This window comes from Saimiri boliviensis, chromosome 2, assembly GCF_048565385.1.
Source record: "Saimiri boliviensis isolate mSaiBol1 chromosome 2, mSaiBol1.pri, whole genome shotgun sequence".
In the NCBI taxonomy this organism is placed as follows: domain Eukaryota; kingdom Metazoa; phylum Chordata; class Mammalia; order Primates; family Cebidae; genus Saimiri; species Saimiri boliviensis.
The window spans coordinates 32,120,028-32,138,164 of NC_133450.1; the positions used below are offsets into that span (position 1 = coordinate 32,120,028).

Below are 18,137 nucleotides of genomic sequence, written 5' to 3' on the forward strand. Positions count from 1 at the left end.
TTTTGGTGGTCTGTTATTATTTAATGCAGGTTTAAATGGCATGGTGAATGGACTCCTCTAGTTTTTCCCCCTATTAATAAGCTTGGGGTAAAAGAGATGATTTTGCATATTGTCTTCTTAGGGGCTTCACAGTTGGAATACTTTCCTACTTTTTGTTCATTTTAGGAAATATGACATTTTAAAAGGACAGAAAAGGATACTTTTCTGTGACTCCTTCTCAGGAAATATGACCTGAAAGGTCAGACATGCCTCATACATTTGAACTATTTAAAGGACAGTAGTTCAGTGAAAAAGAATCTTTCCCTGTTGAATGTATTATGTAACTCTAAAACTATAGTAAGAGGCTGTTTGCTAATCCAGGGTCATCCCCCTCTAGCCTTTGCAGTTGTTGGGATAATTGGGCAAACTCTGCACAAAGTGCTTATTTTCTGTATTCCACTGCCTTACTACATGCCACATTGCTTAACGATATCCCAGCTGTACATTTCTCACATCACCCTTCATCACAGATAACGCACAATCATATCAACTCCCAATCTGACCATTCATTTCTAGTATCACCGGGCTTATTTACACATTCTCTTCCCAGATCCCTTCAATAATTCGTTGTGGTAGTGATAATTTACACAGCACAACAAATGGGGGCCACATGAATGAACTGTACATGGTGAATATCAGAATACCTGGATAAAAAGAGTTTGAGGAGATATTGAAATTTAACATCTTTATGCAGTTGCAAGCAGAGTATAGAATGTTAAAATAATATTTAAGCGGCTAGGCTATTTATGGGTTTTAATAGTCTCTCTTGCATGTCGTTTCCAAGTTGGCAACAGCAAAACCATAGCAACAGGAAATTCTTCCCTGCAGTGGAGTTTATGAATGCTTTTCTGTTTTCATGACTCAACTCCTTATTTAATTTCCTGTACAGAAAATCAGAGAGATTACTATAGACTGCAATACAGATGTGCTAATCCAAAGACCCTCTCAAAGAAAAACAGATCACAGGTGTCTATGGATGAATTTAAAGATAAAATTTAAAACTGCCTTCACACAGACACATAGCAAAAGTCAACACACTCTTTGGTTAGTCCCAGCTAACCAAAATAGGTATTTGAGAATGTTAACTATTTTATTGACAACTTGGGGACTCAGTGTAGACTACCTTTCAGATTCATGCACCATAAACAGACTGTTTCATTATCATGCTTTTAATCAACACATTTTATGAGGTAAACTAAAAGCGAAGCTAAAAAGCCTATTTTCTCAGAGATTAAGTTAGACTGTGAATAATAATAATAGAAACAAAAACCCTAGATATGAAAAGAATATGAAAAAAACAAAAACAAAAACAAAGGCTGACTACATAGATGAACATGAGGACTATGAAATGAATTAATGGAAATCAAAAATTCTAGGCTTACACTTAGATGGTTTTAAGTTTCTGGAGTTTTTAATCACCCTAACATTTGGCTAAATGTAATGAAATTTATGCCATGCTATCCAGGAGCAATTCTGCGTGATCTGTGCCACTGCCCTACTCCATCCACACACCTCTGACAACATTATTATTTTTTTAACAGTCTAATTCTAGCTACTTTGGTTATGATCTTCGACTGTTCTGGTGCTACGTCCTACTCTCTGGCTTTCTCTCCCCCATCACCAGCACTTTTCTGCAATACATGGCAATGTTGTTTTACAGATAATTTAGCAGATGTACAAAGCACAGCAGGAGGAAAATAACTTAGTAGGAGTGTGTAAGTATTTCTTACTTTTGGTATCAAGCTGTGCGCGATACTTCTCAAATCCTTTGAGCCGAACTCGCTCTCCCAATAGTTGAAGGAATTCTTCGAAGGCTGGGCCAGCCGACTCATTGTTGTACATCTCTTCTTCAGTGCTCTGTCCAGCTTTGCAGTACATGATGCCTACTTTCTGCTGGTAGTTCAGCTGTGAAGGCAGGTAAGACAATGCATATAAATACAGGCAGATCGACTTTGTTCCACTTAAATGCTAAAAGGTCCTATAAGGCATATGCCCAGAAAATAGCTAACATCTTTCTTCTCTTGAAGCCCTTCTGTGTTTTGTGTCTTTGATCCAAAAAAAAAAAAAATAAATAAAGTAGAGCAAGTATCTATAAACTTCATGAATTGAGAAAAATAAATGAAAATTTCCTGTATCTAAAGATCATGCATCATTAGGCCAGATCTGTTGATACTATCGGAAATTTGTTAATCAATTACAAAGTACAAAATAAAGTTATTAAAAAAAAAAAAACCCTGATAACTAAAGGCAATTCTTTATGGTGTCCCCCCTTTTAAAAGGGAGGCCTTTATAAATTTAAAAGCAGAGGTCTACTTTATAAAATATACTTTAAAATAAACTGTTTTGCACTAAAAGGTTCACTAATATTTTTTTTTTTGTAAACTTAGAAAAGACCTATCTCCCAATACTGTTTTCCCAATATATTAAATTATAAATCTTGCTTATATCTTTGTTACAGCACTACTATCATCAATACTATACTTAGAGAAACTTCTCTTTCAAATAGTTTTCTAAAAGATGAGTGTCTGCAGAGAAACTTTAAAAGAGGCTTCAGAATGGCAAATCAACTCGTGGTGAACATTTCTTCCTCACATGCAATTAAAATGAAGGATTAAGAGATTTACATATAACATTAATCAAAACATTTATTCATCACTGAAAAGTCATTTTGCAAACAAATTTCAAGGTGGTACTACTGATCATTTAACAAGCAATGAGTTTTCAACATAAAAACGTATGCTTTGGGCTGGGCACAGTGGCTCACTCCTATAATCCCAGCACTTTGGGAGGTTGAGAGGGGCAGATCACTTGAACCCAAGAGTTCAAGACCAGTCTGAGCAACATGGCAAAACCCTGTCTCTACAAAAAATACAAAAATTAGCCAGGATGTGTTGGTGCACACTTGTAGTCCCAGCTACTTGAGAGGCTGAGGTGGGAGGATCATTTAAGCCCGGGAGATCGATGCTGCAGTGAGCCATGATTGTGCCACACACTCCAGCCAGGACAACAGTGCAAAACTGTCTCAAAAAAAAAAAAAAAAAAAGAAAGAAAGAAAGAAAAAGAAAAAGAAAGAAAGAAAGAATGAAAACAAAATGTAGACTTTGAATTCTCCAATGGCATCAGGACAATTCTTACAACTTAATCCTATTACCAGAGTGGCACTGCAACCACCACATCAGTAAGGTTTCATCTAATAAAAGGAAGGGAAGAGGTGAAATTTTAATAGCTAACATTTACTGAATACCTACTATGTGCCAAATACCATGTGCAGTGTTTAATCTACATAAATTCTTACCCTCATAATGGCCCACAGGGCAAATACTACACCTGTTTGACAGATGAGCAAAGAGACTGGAGAATGGAAGAGGGAGTAACTAGTCCAGTAGGGAGAGACACAAGATTACAAACTGTCAGTTCCATTGACTCAGTTCCATTAAATATCACCAGAACTCAGCCAGGTTTGTCTTGCTCTATTTCTACCATTGTAACATATGTCTACAACTTCTTATTTGCAATTCTGAAGTTGAAAGGTAGAAACCAAATTTAAGCAAACACATTTGGCAGCTAAACTTGATATGGGCCTGACATTAGTACTTTTAATTTATTCATATTTGTGCGAATATTCACACTCTCCCTGCATAACTGATTGTGGGGTGCTGCCCCAGATCTCACTGGGAATATTATTACTACATGGGCCATGCATTTTATTACCCCTCTAAAATCTGAAAATTCCTGAATCCTGAAACATAGCTAGCCCTGCCATTTTTTATTAAAGGTCTATGAACTTGAACTACCATTTTCAACTTTCCAAACCAAATGGTTCAGACAGTGATAACAGAAAATGTCATTGAGGGGGAAAAAATGCAAAAAACCTTTGCTTGCTTTGTCCCCCTCCCCTGCACTCTGTTTAGCTGACAAGAAAGCTCAGCAGCCTTTGCATTGTGCATAGACAAGAGAGTTCCTGGAGTTCCATAATCCTATCGGCCTGACTCTATTTTACCTGCACTGATTAGAGGAAAGTAAGGTTCCAAGTCAGAAACTTGCAAATAATTGGATATACTGATACTGGAATATTTTTAAAACAGCATAAAACCTGACCTATTGCTACCTCAATTATTAACAGAAATACATTTGGGACTTAGTTCATTTTTGTATAGCACACATAAGAAAAAAAAATCAGGATAAAACTTCTGCCCACTACTGACATTTAACCCCTTTCTCAGCTGGCCTGCTTCTAATGGCTGAATTTGGCTAATGCTTAGAGGGGAATGCTCCCACAGATGAAGGTTTCATCTTGGCTTTAGAATTGAGCTAAGCATCCTATTAGGTCTCAACAAATAAAAAGAGAGAGATAGTCTCAATGTCTATTATAAAGGAAGTCCTTAATACAGCCAGATCCCAGGGCTGAACATTACCTGCCTCTCCCTCCAGGCAGAACAAAGAGATCAAGCAATCTGTGGAGACTAAGGGGCTTTAAGTTACATGTTGTCTGGCTGTGCCTCCCAGGACAGACTTCACTCGCAACAATGTAAAACAAAGTCACTCTGACTAATGGAAAGCCTTACAGACACACTGAATTTGTAGGTGCCTATTTAAAAATTCTAAGATGGAGGTCTAAGATTTCATTGTGCAATACTCAAAAGGATTCATTTATTTTAAAAAAAAAGTTTCCTGCAGAAAGAAGATAAGAACTTCCCCCAAAGAAGTGGACAAGCAGAATTCAAGGACATGACAATGTGCCTCTTCTGATTGAATTCTCATACCCTAGTGAGCTCCATCTGCAGAGAGAACAAACTGGTTTCCCCAGTTGTAAAAGGAATGATCCTTTAAAAGGATTAGGAAATTCCTTTGAAAGTCCAATTTCCTCTGGTTTGAAACTACCAAATGTCACTTGCTATATCCTCAAAGGTGACAATATGACTACATCTTGATTTCTACTCGAATTAGATAAAAGGTAGGTGGCATTCTCTGAACTCAGAATCCTTAGTTAGCAGCCATGCTCCCAGACAGAATGACATGTTGACACGAAGTTAAGTAAATGTAATCAGGAATATTCTAAAAGAAGCAAATGTACATGGAGGTAAAGCCATGATGTGGGGATTCTGGATTGTTTTGTGGTTATATAAAATGGTATTTATTGTTTGAGAAGCACAAAAACATACCTATATGGACTTATGTATCTGAATATACAATACTTTAAGTTAATGATCAAAATAGAGTTATGATGACACCAGAAGCCCTCCTGGAACAGGCTAGGTTTATCCACAGTTTAGCATTCTGCTTTGGATAACCTCTGGGTCATTTAGGAATGCTGCTATAATTCATGTCTGCAGATCAGCTGTTCATATGGAGCACTGAGGGAGGTGTTGGGCACTCAATAGATGTTTGTGCCTACAAAAGTGATGATGGTCAGTCCAACAGGACAAAGCCTATATTTGAGATGAAAGGTCTTGAATCTCAACAAAGTAAAGGGGTCTTCCAACACCTACTAAAAGTAATGTGAGCTTCTACAGCTGGGAACCAACAGTAGATAAATTTGCTCTTCCTCTCTAGAGTTAAGACACAGGCACTGCAATCTGACTTAAACAGGCATAACTTCCTGGAAACATGGGCGATGGTCACAGCCCTGTGCTAGAAGAAAGAGATGTGAATAACCAATTCTCAGAGTCCTCTTAGGAAGTTTTGCATTTTACCCCATCTTTCCTGGTATCATGGCCAGAGGAAGGCCACTGGGGTAGCACAAACCATGAGAACAACCCAATTTTAACATTCTTATGAAACCTCTACTATTGTCTAATTAAATTTAGAATTTAAAATAGTCACTATGAGTTATTTCAGTGTGCAACAGTTCTTAAAGTGTGGACCGTGAACTTTTGAACATCTCTGAGAACCTTCTTGAGGGGAGTGATGAATCATGACATCAAAACTTTCTTCCTAACACCATTAGAGTCAATCTGGTATTTTCCATGGACATGTGCACTCAGGTGCATATGTCAAATTGCTGGCATCTTAGCATGAATCAAACAGTGGCTCCAAACTATACTAGCACTCCTTGCGTTCTTTTTCTCTGCTATACAGTCACCCCTTCCCCAAATAAAACTCCAGTTAAAAATGTCCTTGATGAAGCAGTCAAATATTAACTTGTTAAATGTAGACATTGAGTATATACTCTTTAATATTCCATGTGACGAAATGAAGCGTATATTTAAAGCATCTTTTGCCTACTTAAGTACCTTCTTAAAAGGAGAAGCACTTGTTCAATTGAGCTGGAAGATGAACTGTGTCTCTTTCATAGAAGACTGCTAGGCAGAATAATTTTCTCCTCAACCCAATTACTTCCTAATCCCTAGATCCTGTGAATATGTAATGTTAACGGTAAAGGGGAACTCAGAGTACAGATGGATTTAAGATTGCTAATTAGCATATGGGTAGAGTAGCCTAGATTATCCAGATGGGCCCAATGACTGAAAAGTCCTTAAAAGTGGAAGAGGAAGGCAGAAAATGATAATCAGAAAAAGACAATGGAGGCGAGGTAGGGTCAGAGGGATGCAACACTGCTGGCTTTGGAGATGGAGGGCTATGAGCCAAGGCGCACGGACAGCCACTAAAAGCTGAAAAGGCCAAATACAGATTCACCCTTGGAGCCCCCACAAAGGACACAGGCCTGCCAACACCTTGATTTTAGCCCAATGAGACCCATATTGAATTTCTAACCTATAGAATTGTAAAATAATGAATCTTTTTTTTTTTTAAGGAACTGAGTAGGAGTAATTTCTTATAGCAGCAATAAAAACATAACTAAAATCACCATTTTCATATGAAAGAACAAACAACAAATTATAATTATGCAGGCTTGTGTATTTGGGAGATACTGTCTTGAAAATAAAAAGGGGAATCTGTTACTTCAGCAAAAACAACTGACAATATTTCCCGACAATAACAGAATTTAAGCTCTAAAGCAAAATTTAAATTTTGGGAAACTTATACCAAAAGAGTGTAAGTTTTTGGTATAAGTTCTCACTATGAGCTTGAGAGCTTCCCAACACTTAAATCTTTTTCTAATAAGATCAATTGAATATTCTCATTATTGTAAACTAAGTAAACCCTTAAAAAATCTGCATAGGAGAACCAATTTTTCCAAATGACTGATGCATGAAATTACAAAATCATGGATGAGTAGAAGATTCATTCAAGGCCAGTCATGGTGGTTTCATGCCTGTAATCCTAGCACTTTGGGAGGCCAAGGCAGGAGGATCACTTGAGGTCAGGAGTTCAAGACCAGCCAGGGCAACACAATGAGACCCTGTCTCTCTAAAACAAAAGAAAAATTAGGTGGGTATGGTGGCATGTGCTTGCAATTCCAGGACTTGGAAGCTAAGTTGGGAGGATGGCTTAAGCCCAGGAGATCAAGGCTGTAGTAAGCCATGATTATGCCACTGCACTTCAGCCTGGGCAACAGAGTTCTACTCTGTCTTTTTTTAAAAAAAAGATTCATTCAAAGTGCATAAAAGTCAATGAATTTTGAATATACTCATGATTTCAGATTCCACATTGCTATTAACCTTTAAGAAACCACCATTTGTTGAGTTTTGGTGTTATATCAGAGGAAAATATCCACAATTAACTGAAAGGGCCATACAAAAGTCCTTCCTTTTCCAAATACATAAACTCTTGTGAGGCCAGATTTTCTTCATCTACTCCAACCAAAACAACATATTGTAACAGACTGACAGCAGATGCACATATGTGAGTCCAACTGCCTTCTATTAAGCCAGACATTAAAGAGAGCTGCAAAAATAATACTTTCTTTGCACTGGTTTCCCATTTTAGAAAACTTTTTTCACAAACATGATACTTATATTAACATGTAATCATTTTATTTTTTTAATAATATTTTAAAATGTTTTGATTGTAATGTGTTAAATAAACACAAACAAAAAAATCGAATAAACAAAAAGCTCTTTGGGATCCTTAACTTTTCTAAGAGTGAAGGAACTCAGACATAAACATCTGAGAACTGTATTGCTATGCTTTCTTTTCCATTTCTCTAATGACTAAAAAAGTCATCTAATTTTTCCTATGTTCATTGGTTATTTTGATAACCTTTCTTTTGAAAATCAAGATTTTTCCCTTTGGCTGCTGTTAAGATTCTCTGTTTATCACTAATTTGAAACAATTTGATTATGTGTGTTGGTGTCATTTTCTGCATGTTTCTTATTCTTAGGGCTCATTGAGTTTCTTGGGTCTGCTTGCATCATATGTGGAAAATCTGGAACTATTATTTCCTCAACTACTTTTTCAGGTAGTTCCTAACTCCTCTGGGGACTCCAATTATATGAATATTAGGTGAGGTGAAGTTGTCTCACAGTACATTGGATTAATGCTGGTTTTTTGTTTTTTTGTTTTTGCAATTGTTTCTATTGCTATGTCATCAAGTTTACCAATCCTTTCTTCTACAATGTCTATTATGCTATTAATTCTATCCAGTGTATTTTTCAACTCAGATATTATAGTTTTCATATCTATAAATAGAAAATGTTTATGCTTTCCAGATATTTACTTAATTATGTTCGATCTTCCCACTTCCTGAACTTATAAAAAGACATCAGAGTCATTTTTGTGGTTTTAATTTTTTTTTTTTTTTTTTTTTTTGAGACGGAGTTTCGCTCTTGTTACCCAGGCTGGAGTGCAATGGCGCGATCTTGGCTCACCGCAACCTCCGCCTCCTGGGTTCAGGCAATTCTCCTACCTCAGCCTCCTGAGAAGCTGGGATTACAGGCACGTGCCACCATGCCCAGCTAATTTTTAGTATTTTTAGTAGAGACGGGGTTTCACCATGTTGACCAGGATGGTCTTGATCTCTTGACCTCGTGATCCGCCCGCCTCGGCCTCCCAAAGTGCTGGGATTACAGGCTTGAGCCACCGCGCCTGGCCGGTTTTAATTATTTATTTTATCTCCTTCCCCACTATAGGTCATATGTTCCTGCTTATAGTTTTTAATTAAATGACTGTTCATCAGACACTATGAATATTTCCTGGGTACATGCTGGATATTGTTGTATCCTATAAAGTAGTATTGAGCTAAGTTCTGGATCACATTTAAATTGCTTGGCAATAGATTGAGCCTTTCAGTTCTTGCTTTTAAACTCTGGTTGTGCCAGAGCAGTATTTAGTCTAAGGATAATTCTGCCCCACTATTGAGGCAAAAGCATTGAGGCTCTACTCAATGCCATGTAAATTATGAGGTTTTCCAGTCTGGTTTGTAGGAGTTGAAACTATTTGCACTAGGGATAGACTGCTTATGGCTTTCTCCTCTTGATATTCTCTGTGCTCTGCAAATTCTAGCTTCCCTGGACTCACATGTCAATCTCAATCAGGGAGGCCTCTGGGCTTCAACTGGGTATCCCCTCCCTATACTGTAGCCTGGAAACTCTCTTCAGGCAGAAAGCTGCTGCAATCTTAGGTTTCACCTCATTTGTTTCCCACCTCCCAGGCAATCAATATCCTTCACTGCCTGATGTCCAACATTATAAAAAGCATTGTTTCATTGTTTTGTCTAGCTTTTAAATTGTTTCAGATGGAAGGTTAAAATTAAGCCCCTCTTACTTAATCTTATCAAGAAGCAGAAATTTGCCTTCAGTTTTTAAATCAACTTTATTGATGTACAATTTCTGAATAGTAAATACATCTGTTTGAGGCGTATAAGTTAATAACTGCTGACAAACCCCCAACACAATCAAAATACAGAACATTTCCATTACTCGAATAGCTCCTGGTTCCCATTTGCTGTCTGTCCCTACATCATCTAATAGCTTCAGGCAACCACTGTCCTATTTTTTTTTTTTAACTATAAATTAGTTTTGTCTACATTTTAAAGAATTTTTGAGGGGGAATAAAATTCATTGTGAGGGATACTCTTTGAGCACTTTAGAAATGTCTTCTGGCTTCCACTTTTTCTTCAGGTTTATAGCCCAGTAAAGGTTTAACAGTCTTGTTGTTCTTTGAAGGTATTTTTCCATCTGGCTATTTTAAAAGATTTTTCTCTTTTTCTTTTATTTTCAGCAATTTTTACTATGAGCCTACATTTGATTTTCTTTAATATTACCTTGCTTAGGATGGACATAGCTCTTTGATTATATCTTAATGCAATGTCTTTCAACATTTCTGGAAATTTCTCTATTAGCATTTCCTCAAATATTACTTTTATTCCCAAATAATGCATAAGTATCTCCTCTTCTTCTGGAAAGCGAATCATATATATATTTTGCCATTACCTACATGCCTTTCAGACATATTTCTATATTTTTCCATGTTTTCTTGTCTCCATTCTTTAGACATAATTTTTCTGATAATCTGTCTTCATCAATTCTCTCTCTTCTACTGAGTCCAATATGCTCTTAAACATTGCTACTTTAATGAGTCTAACTTTAGGGGGATTTTAGTTTTAGAGTTTCAATATAGGCTGGGTGCGGTGGCTCAGGCCTGTAATACTAGCACTTTGGAAGGCCAAGGCGAGTGGATTACTTGAGGTCAGGGGTTTGAGACCAGTCTGGACAACATCATAAAACCCCATTTCTACTAAAAATAGAAAAATTAGCCGGGTGTGGGGGCACATGCTTGTAATCCCAGCTAGTTGGCAAGCTGAGGCTTGAGAACCACTTGAACTCAGGAGGTGGAGGTTGCAGTGAGCAGAGATCGTGCCACTGCACTCCAGCCTAGGCGACAGTATGAGACTCCATCTCAAAGAAAACAAAAAAAGAATTTCAATATGATTGTTTTACAGATTTGAGTTCTCTAGTGAGCCTTGAATTCAATTTGTAATCTACAAAGCCCTACAAAAGCTCTGATTTGACCTGATCACTGAAAGCTCTGATCTGTCTCCTTTTTATCTGCTGCTTTATGCTAGATGCAAAAGCCCCAAGATTCTTACCTGTCAGCAAATGGCTAAGGAAAAAAAGCACTATAAAAATATTGTTAGTCTTGATAAATCCCTATTTCTCAATATTTTTTTTTCTAGGTCAAGCTCTTATTTTTTTGAGACAGAGTCTTGCTCTGTTGCCCAGGCTGGAGTGCAGTGGTGCGATCTCAGCTCTCTGCAACCTCCACCTCCCAGGTTCAAGCGATTCTCCTGTCTCAGTTTCCTGAGTAGCTGAGACTATAGGCGCACGCTACCATGCCCAGGTAATTCTTTTATTTTTAGTAGAGACAGGGTTTCACTATGTTGGCCTGACTGGTCTCAAACTCCTAACCTTGTGATCTGCCCGTCTCAGCCTCCCAAAGCGCTGGGATTACAGCCATGAGCCACTGTGTCCAACCTAGATCAAGCTCTTGGTGCCACATCTAAGAATTCTTAACCAGGCTCAATGTTCCAAAGAGTTTCTCCTATGTTTTTCTCAAAGAAATCTTAATACTTGTAGATTTCAATCCATGATCTATTTGAATCAATTTTTGATGCTTAAAAGTCAAGGTTTATGCAGGGGGCACGGTGGCTCATGCCTGTAATCCCAGCGCTTTGGGAGGCTGAGGTGGGTAGATCACTTGAAATAAGGAGTTCAAGACCAGCTTGGCCAACATGGTGAAACCCTGTCTCTACTAAAAACAGAAAACTTAGCCAGTCATGGTGGTATGCACCCGGATTCTCAGCTACTTGGGAGACTGAGGCATGAGAATCACTTGAACACGGGAGGCAGAGGTTCGGCGGGCCAAGATCATGCCACTGCAATCAAGCCTGGACAACACAGCAAGACTCAGTCTTAAAAAAAAAAACCAAAAAACAAAAACAAAAAGTCCAGGTTCATTATTTTGTTTATGGATGTCCAGTTGTCCCAGCACTGTCTGAAAAGCCTATCTTTCCTCCACTGAATTAAATTTACATCTATGCCAAAAATCAGCTAGATATATTTGTGTGGGGCTATTCTCTATTTCTTGTTTCTCTATTCTACTGATCCCGGTGTCTATCCTCCCAGCAATGCCACACAGTCTTCACTACTGTAGCTATATAACATGTCTTGAAATGAGAATAATTTCTCCCACACCAATTCCTCTTTCTCAAATTGTTTTAGGTATTCTAGTTCCTTTGTTTTTTCCATGTAAACTTTAGAATAATCTTGTCAATAACTACAAAAAAGCCTTGCTGGAATTTTGATAAAAATTAAGAAGTTAAACTTTATATAAGTTTGGAGGAAACTGACATGATTAATATATGTTGACTCTCTCAATTTATGAATATATTCTGCCTCTCCATTTATTTAGTTCTTTGGTTTTTTTTTTTAGAGACAGGACTTAATCTGTTACCCAGGCTGGAGTGTAGTAGGATAATTATAGCTCATGGCGGCCCTGAAATCTGGGCTCAAGAGATCCTCCTGCCTCAGCCTCCTGAGTAACTGGAGCTACAGGTGTACACCACACCTGGTTAAATTTTTAAATTTTTTTTGTAGAGACAGGATCTCACTACATTGCCCAGGCTGCTCTTGAACTATCGGGTTCAAGCAATCCTCCTTCCTTGGCCTCCCAAAACGCTAAAATTACAGAAGTGAGCCATCATGCGCAGCATTAGAGTTTTGATTCTTTCATCAGGGTTTTGTTCAAAATACAAGTCCTATTCATGTTTTGTTGGTCACATACCCAAGTTTTTGTTTATGTTTTGAGATGAGGTCTCACTGTGTTGCCGGGGCTTGTCTTAAACTCCTGGGTTCAAGTGATCTTTCTGCTTCCTGAGTATCTGGGATTACAGGCACATGCTACCATGTCTGGCTTCAAGTTCTGTTTGTTTGTTTGCTTAGGGACTGTAAATGGTATATTTTAATTTCAGTGTCTGCATATTATTCACTGAAAGACATCTAATTGATTTTTATAAGTTGGTGTTGAATCATACAACCTTGCTAAACACATTTTGTAGTTTCAGGTTGTTTGTTTATAGATTCCTTAGGGTTTTGTACATAGACCAGCATGTCATCTGAAATAGGAGTTTTATTTTTCTCATTCCTGTATCCATATGCCTTTTCTTTTTCTTGCCTTATTGCACTGACTAACTTCCCATACTATGCTGAACAGCAGTGGCAACAGCACATATCCTTCCCTTTCTCCAGTCTCTCACTATTAAGAAAACTGCAAGCTATAGAAGTTTTGTAGATGTTCTTCATAAAGCTGAGAAAGTTCCTAGTTTTTATCAAAACTAAGTTCAAATTTTATCAAATGGTTTTTCTCCATCACTTGATATTATCACGTGATTTTTCTTCTTTAGTCTGTTAGTATGATGGGTTACAGTAAATTTTTTTCCAACACTGAATCAGCTTTTCATCTCTAAAATAAATCCAACCAGGTCATGGTCTACAATTTTTTTTCTACTTTATTACATTTGCTAATTTTTTTTTTCCAGGAATTTTACATGTACATTCATGAGGGATGTGGTCAGTAGCTTGTTTTTTCCTACCTTTGTCTGGCTTCGGTATCAGGGCTTCATAAAGTGAAATGTAAAATGTTCTTTATCTTGTATTTTCCGGAAGCAATTGTGCAGAACTGGTGATAATCTTTCTTGAAATGTTAGGTAGAATTCTCCAAGAAAACCATCTGGCCCAGTGGGTTTCATTTTTGGAGTTTTAAAGTTATGAATTCAATTTTTTCCAATAATCACAGGGCTATTCAAATATTCTATTTCAGTAAGCTGAGTTGTGACTGTTTTCTGAGGAGTTGTCCCATTTTGTCTTGTCAAAATTATATATGAAAATTCAGTTGTATACAGTATTTCTTCAATACACTGTTGCTACTGGGAGGGTTGGTGGTAATATCTCATTTCATTCCTGATAGAGTAGTACTCCCGTATTCATGAGGGATATGTTCCAAGACCTTCAGTGAATGCCTAAAACCGTGGATAGTACCAAACCCCGTATAACTATATACCATGTTTATGCCTAAAAATCTATAGTAAAGTTGTTATTATTATTATTTTTTAAGAGTCTCACTCTGTCATACAGCCTAGAGCAAAGTGGCTTGATCATGGCTTACTAAAGCCTCCAGCTTCTGGACTCAATTGATCCTCCTGCTTCAGTCTCTTGAGTAGGTGGAACTACAGACATGAGCCGCCAAGCCTGGATAAATTTTTTTATGTTTCATAGAGATGAGGTGTCTCACTATGTTGCCCAGGCTGATCTTGAACTTCCGGCCTCAAATAGTTCTCCCACTTCAGCCTCCTGAGTTGCTGAGATTATAGATGTAAGCCACTGAGCCTCGCTCAATAAAATTTAATTTATAAATCAGACATAGTTAAGAAATTAACAACTAGTTATAAAATAGATCAATTATAACAATATAATGTAATAAAAGTTAAGTGAATGTACTCTCTCAAAATACCTTATTGTATTGTACTCTGCTATTTTCAGACCACAGTTGACTGCAGAAAGTGAAACCATGAATAATGAGGGACTACTGTGTTGACAAGATTTGTTATCGTCTCTGTTTTTCTTTCTCAGTCTTGTTAGAGGACTTTCAATTTTATCAATTTTTTCAAAGATCTAGCTCTGTGTGTGTGTGTGTGTGTGTGTGTGTGTGTGTGCGCGCGTGCATACAGGATCTGGGCTTTATGAAAAAATTTTAAGGCCTAGAAGATGTAGCGTTTTTTTAAAAAAAAAAAACAACAAAAAAACCGGAGTCTCATTCTGTTGTCCAGGCTGGAGTGCAGTGGCACAATCTTGGCTCACTGCAACCTCTGCCTCCCAGGTTCAAGTAAATCTGCCTCAGCCTCTTGAGTAGCTGGGACTACAGGTGGGTGCCAACATGGCCCAGCTAATTTTTGTATTTTTAGTACAGACACAGTTTCACCATGTTGGCCAGGCTGGTCTCAAGTGATCCTACCTCCTCCGCCTCCCAAAGTGTTGGGATTATAGGTATGAGCCACCACTCCCAGCCAGATCTAGCTTTTTCTTTCATTAATTTCCGTTAATGTTTTTCTATTTTCAATTTCATTAATTTACGCTCTATACCATTTCCTTCTTTCTACTTGCTTTGGATTTATTTTGCGCTTTTCTTTCTAGCAACATAAGGTTATGACCTAAGATTTCTGGTGTGAGATGTTTTGTCTTTTCTAAAGCTGCATTTAGTACTGTAAATTTCCCCCTCAGCCTGCTTTAATTGAATCCCCCAAAATCTCGTATGTTGTCTTTTCCTTCCCATTCAGTTTACATACATTTCTTCATTTCCCTTCAAGTGTTTTCTTTGACCCACTGGTTATTCAGAAATCTGTTTTTTAGTTTCCAAGTGCCCAGAGATTTTTCTATGATGTTTGTTATTTCTAGTTTGATTGTGTTTCCATTTTTATTAGAAAACACACTTTTTGTCATTTGATTTCTTTTAAATTTGAGGATGTTTATTTCATGGGACAGGATATAGTTTATCTTGGCATATATTCCATGTGCGCATTAAAAGAACATGTATTCTGCTTTTATGAGTGAAGTATTTTATGTCAATTAGATATTTTTAGTTGATTTTGTGAAGTTCTATGTCTTTGCTGATTTTGTCTAGTTGTCCTTTCCATTGTTGAAGGAGAGATGCTAAAATCACCAACTGTAATTGTGTGTTTACCTATTTCTCCTTTTGGTTTCAACTATCTTTTTTTTTTCTTCACATTACAGCCGTTGGATGCATACATATTTAGGATTGCTGAGTTCTTGGTGGATTGACCTCTTCATCATGCAATGATCCTTTCTGTCTCTGTTAATTTCTTTGCTCTGAAGTCTACTTTATCTGACATTATTAAGCCATTATAGCTTTCCTTTGATTCATGTTTGCATAGTACATCTTTTTCCACTCTTTGCTTTCAACTTACTTATTCAAGCAACTCTATAGTTTATATAACTGGACAATGCTTTTTAAAATTCATTCTGCCTATCTCTGTCCTTTAATTGGTATATTTAGATCTTTTGTTCTCAATGAATTTCTGCATTAAAGTCTGTAATTTTATCTTATTTTTCATTTATTTTCTTTACCTTGTCTTTCTGAGAATTACTTGAGTGCTCTTTAGAATCGCTTTTTGATTAATCTATAGAGCTTTTGAATGTATCTCTTAGTCTTAAGTTTTTTTAGTGATTGCTCTATGTATTACTATATATATATCTTTATCTACATAGCTGATATCTACATGCATCAGCATTTTACCAACTGAAGCAAAGTGTAGAAACTTTACCTCTTAGTCTCTTTACTCTCCCCCATTTATAAAATACTTGTATTTTAAAATTCCTGTATATATGTTTGAAAAACACATTTGACACTGTAGTTTTTGCTTCAAAGGGCAAAATAATTTAGGAAACTCATTAAGAAAAGTACCCATATTTTTACTCTTTCCTTCTCTCTCAAGTTCCAAGATTCCCCCACCCCTTTTTCTTCAGGATGGGAGTTTTGCCTTTGTTACCCAGGCTGGAGTGCAGTGGTATGATCTCAGCTTACTACAACCTCTGCCTCCTAGGTTCAAGCGATTTTCTTGCCTCAGCCTCCCAAGTAGCTGGAATTATAGGCACATGCCACCACACCTGGCTAATTGTTTGTATTTTCAGTTAAGACAAGGTTTCATCATGTTGGCCAGGCTTGTCTCAAACTCCTGACGTCAGGTAATCCACCCACCTCAGCCTCCCAAAGTGCTGGGATTACACGTGTGAGTCACTGTGCCCTCCCAAGATCCCTTCTATCATTTCCTTTCTGTTTAGATGACTTAGCCACTTTTAAAGGGTTGGTCTACTCATAACAAGTTCTCTTAATTTTCGTTCATCTGAGATATCTCAGTTTCATTCCTGATGGATATTCTCACTGAACACAGAATTCTGGGTTGACAGTTCTTTTCTTCCATCTCTTGAAAAATTATCATGCGACTTCTTTTTGGCCTCCATGGTTTCTGATGAAAAATCTGTGATTCAAATTGTTCTTCTCTTATAGGTAACATGTCATTTCTCTTTTGCCTTCTCTTATAGGTAACATGTCATTTCTGTTTTGCCTTTTTTTTTTTCATATTTAGTGTTCAAAAATTTTACTATGATGTATCTTGCTGTGACTTCTTTGGGTTTATATTGTTCTGGATTTGCTCAGTTTCCGGTTGTCGGTATAAGCAGTGATTTTGAATTGAATTCTGGACATTTGAGATACTAACTTACAAGACCCTGGATCTTATTTAAATCCTCCATTGAGTAGGCTTTCTTTATTACCATTCTGGTATGGAGAAAGGGACACTGACAGGTGGAGGTGAACTTCAGATTTCCTCCATGACATCTAAGGGAAAGGGGGACCTCTGAATTGCTAAGCAGTGGAGAGAGTTCCAGCTCCCTATTAGGTCTCTCCTAACACCACCGTGGCTGGTATCAGGCATGCATGATTACTACTCCCTGTGTGGCTTTCACTTACACATTGATAAGGAGACCCTGTTATTGCTGGGTGTGCCAAATATCTGACTCTCCACCAGGCCTCTTCTGATGCCACACAGTGGGGAACTGGAGGGGTGCTTCATTACCACTACACAGTGATGAAGGTTCCAGCCCCTCAGTTAGCCTTCTCTAATAATGCCTCAGCAAGGATTAGGGAAGAGGAGAGGCTGTGGGTTTTTGTTTGTTTGCTTGTTTTTGTAGTGTTCAGTTGGAGTAGAGAGGTTCCTGTTTTAAAGTTTTCTAAGTTTGTCCTTTTTTTGTTGTTGTTGTTGTGTTTTTTTTGTTTGTTTTTTGTTTTTTTTTTTTTTTGGTCCTTTTGCAAAAAAGAACAGACTTCTGGGGGCATTTTGGCTTTGTCTATAGGCATTTCTGACTTCTTCAGCCCAAGACTCAGATATCTGAGCAAAGTGAAAACCCAGGGACCTCATGGCTATGCCATTTCTGAGATCTCAATGTCCCTAACCAGCCCGCTGCTTCTTTCTGCCTTTCAGATTGATTTTATGTTTGTTTTATACATGTGTTCAAGGTTGCTGGCTGTCCCTAGCAGGAAGAATACAGAGAACTACATCTACTCCATCTTTCCAGGACCTAAAGTCCAAACTTAGTTTTAAAAATATTTTGTCCAATCTTCCTCGTTATTCTCAATGGGTGGGCTGGTCCGCAATAAGCAACTTTGCCATTACTGAAAGTAAAGAC

The 18,137-nt window shown here is 37.5% G+C and overlaps 1 protein-coding gene across 17 annotated transcripts in view; it reads right to left on the reverse strand.

Moving 5' to 3' along the window:
• The window catches only part of SIPA1L1 (signal induced proliferation associated 1 like 1), a 391,460-nt gene that overhangs the window by 88,768 nt on the left and 284,555 nt on the right, over nt 1-18,137 (reverse strand). For all 17 annotated transcript variants that reach the window (XM_074393047.1, XM_074393044.1, XM_010335233.3 and 14 more), the window contains one exon: nt 1,770-1,944. In XM_074393047.1, the coding sequence (XP_074249148.1) occupies nt 1,770-1,944 (175 nt within the window). The remainder of the gene's footprint in view (nt 1-1,769; nt 1,945-18,137) is intronic.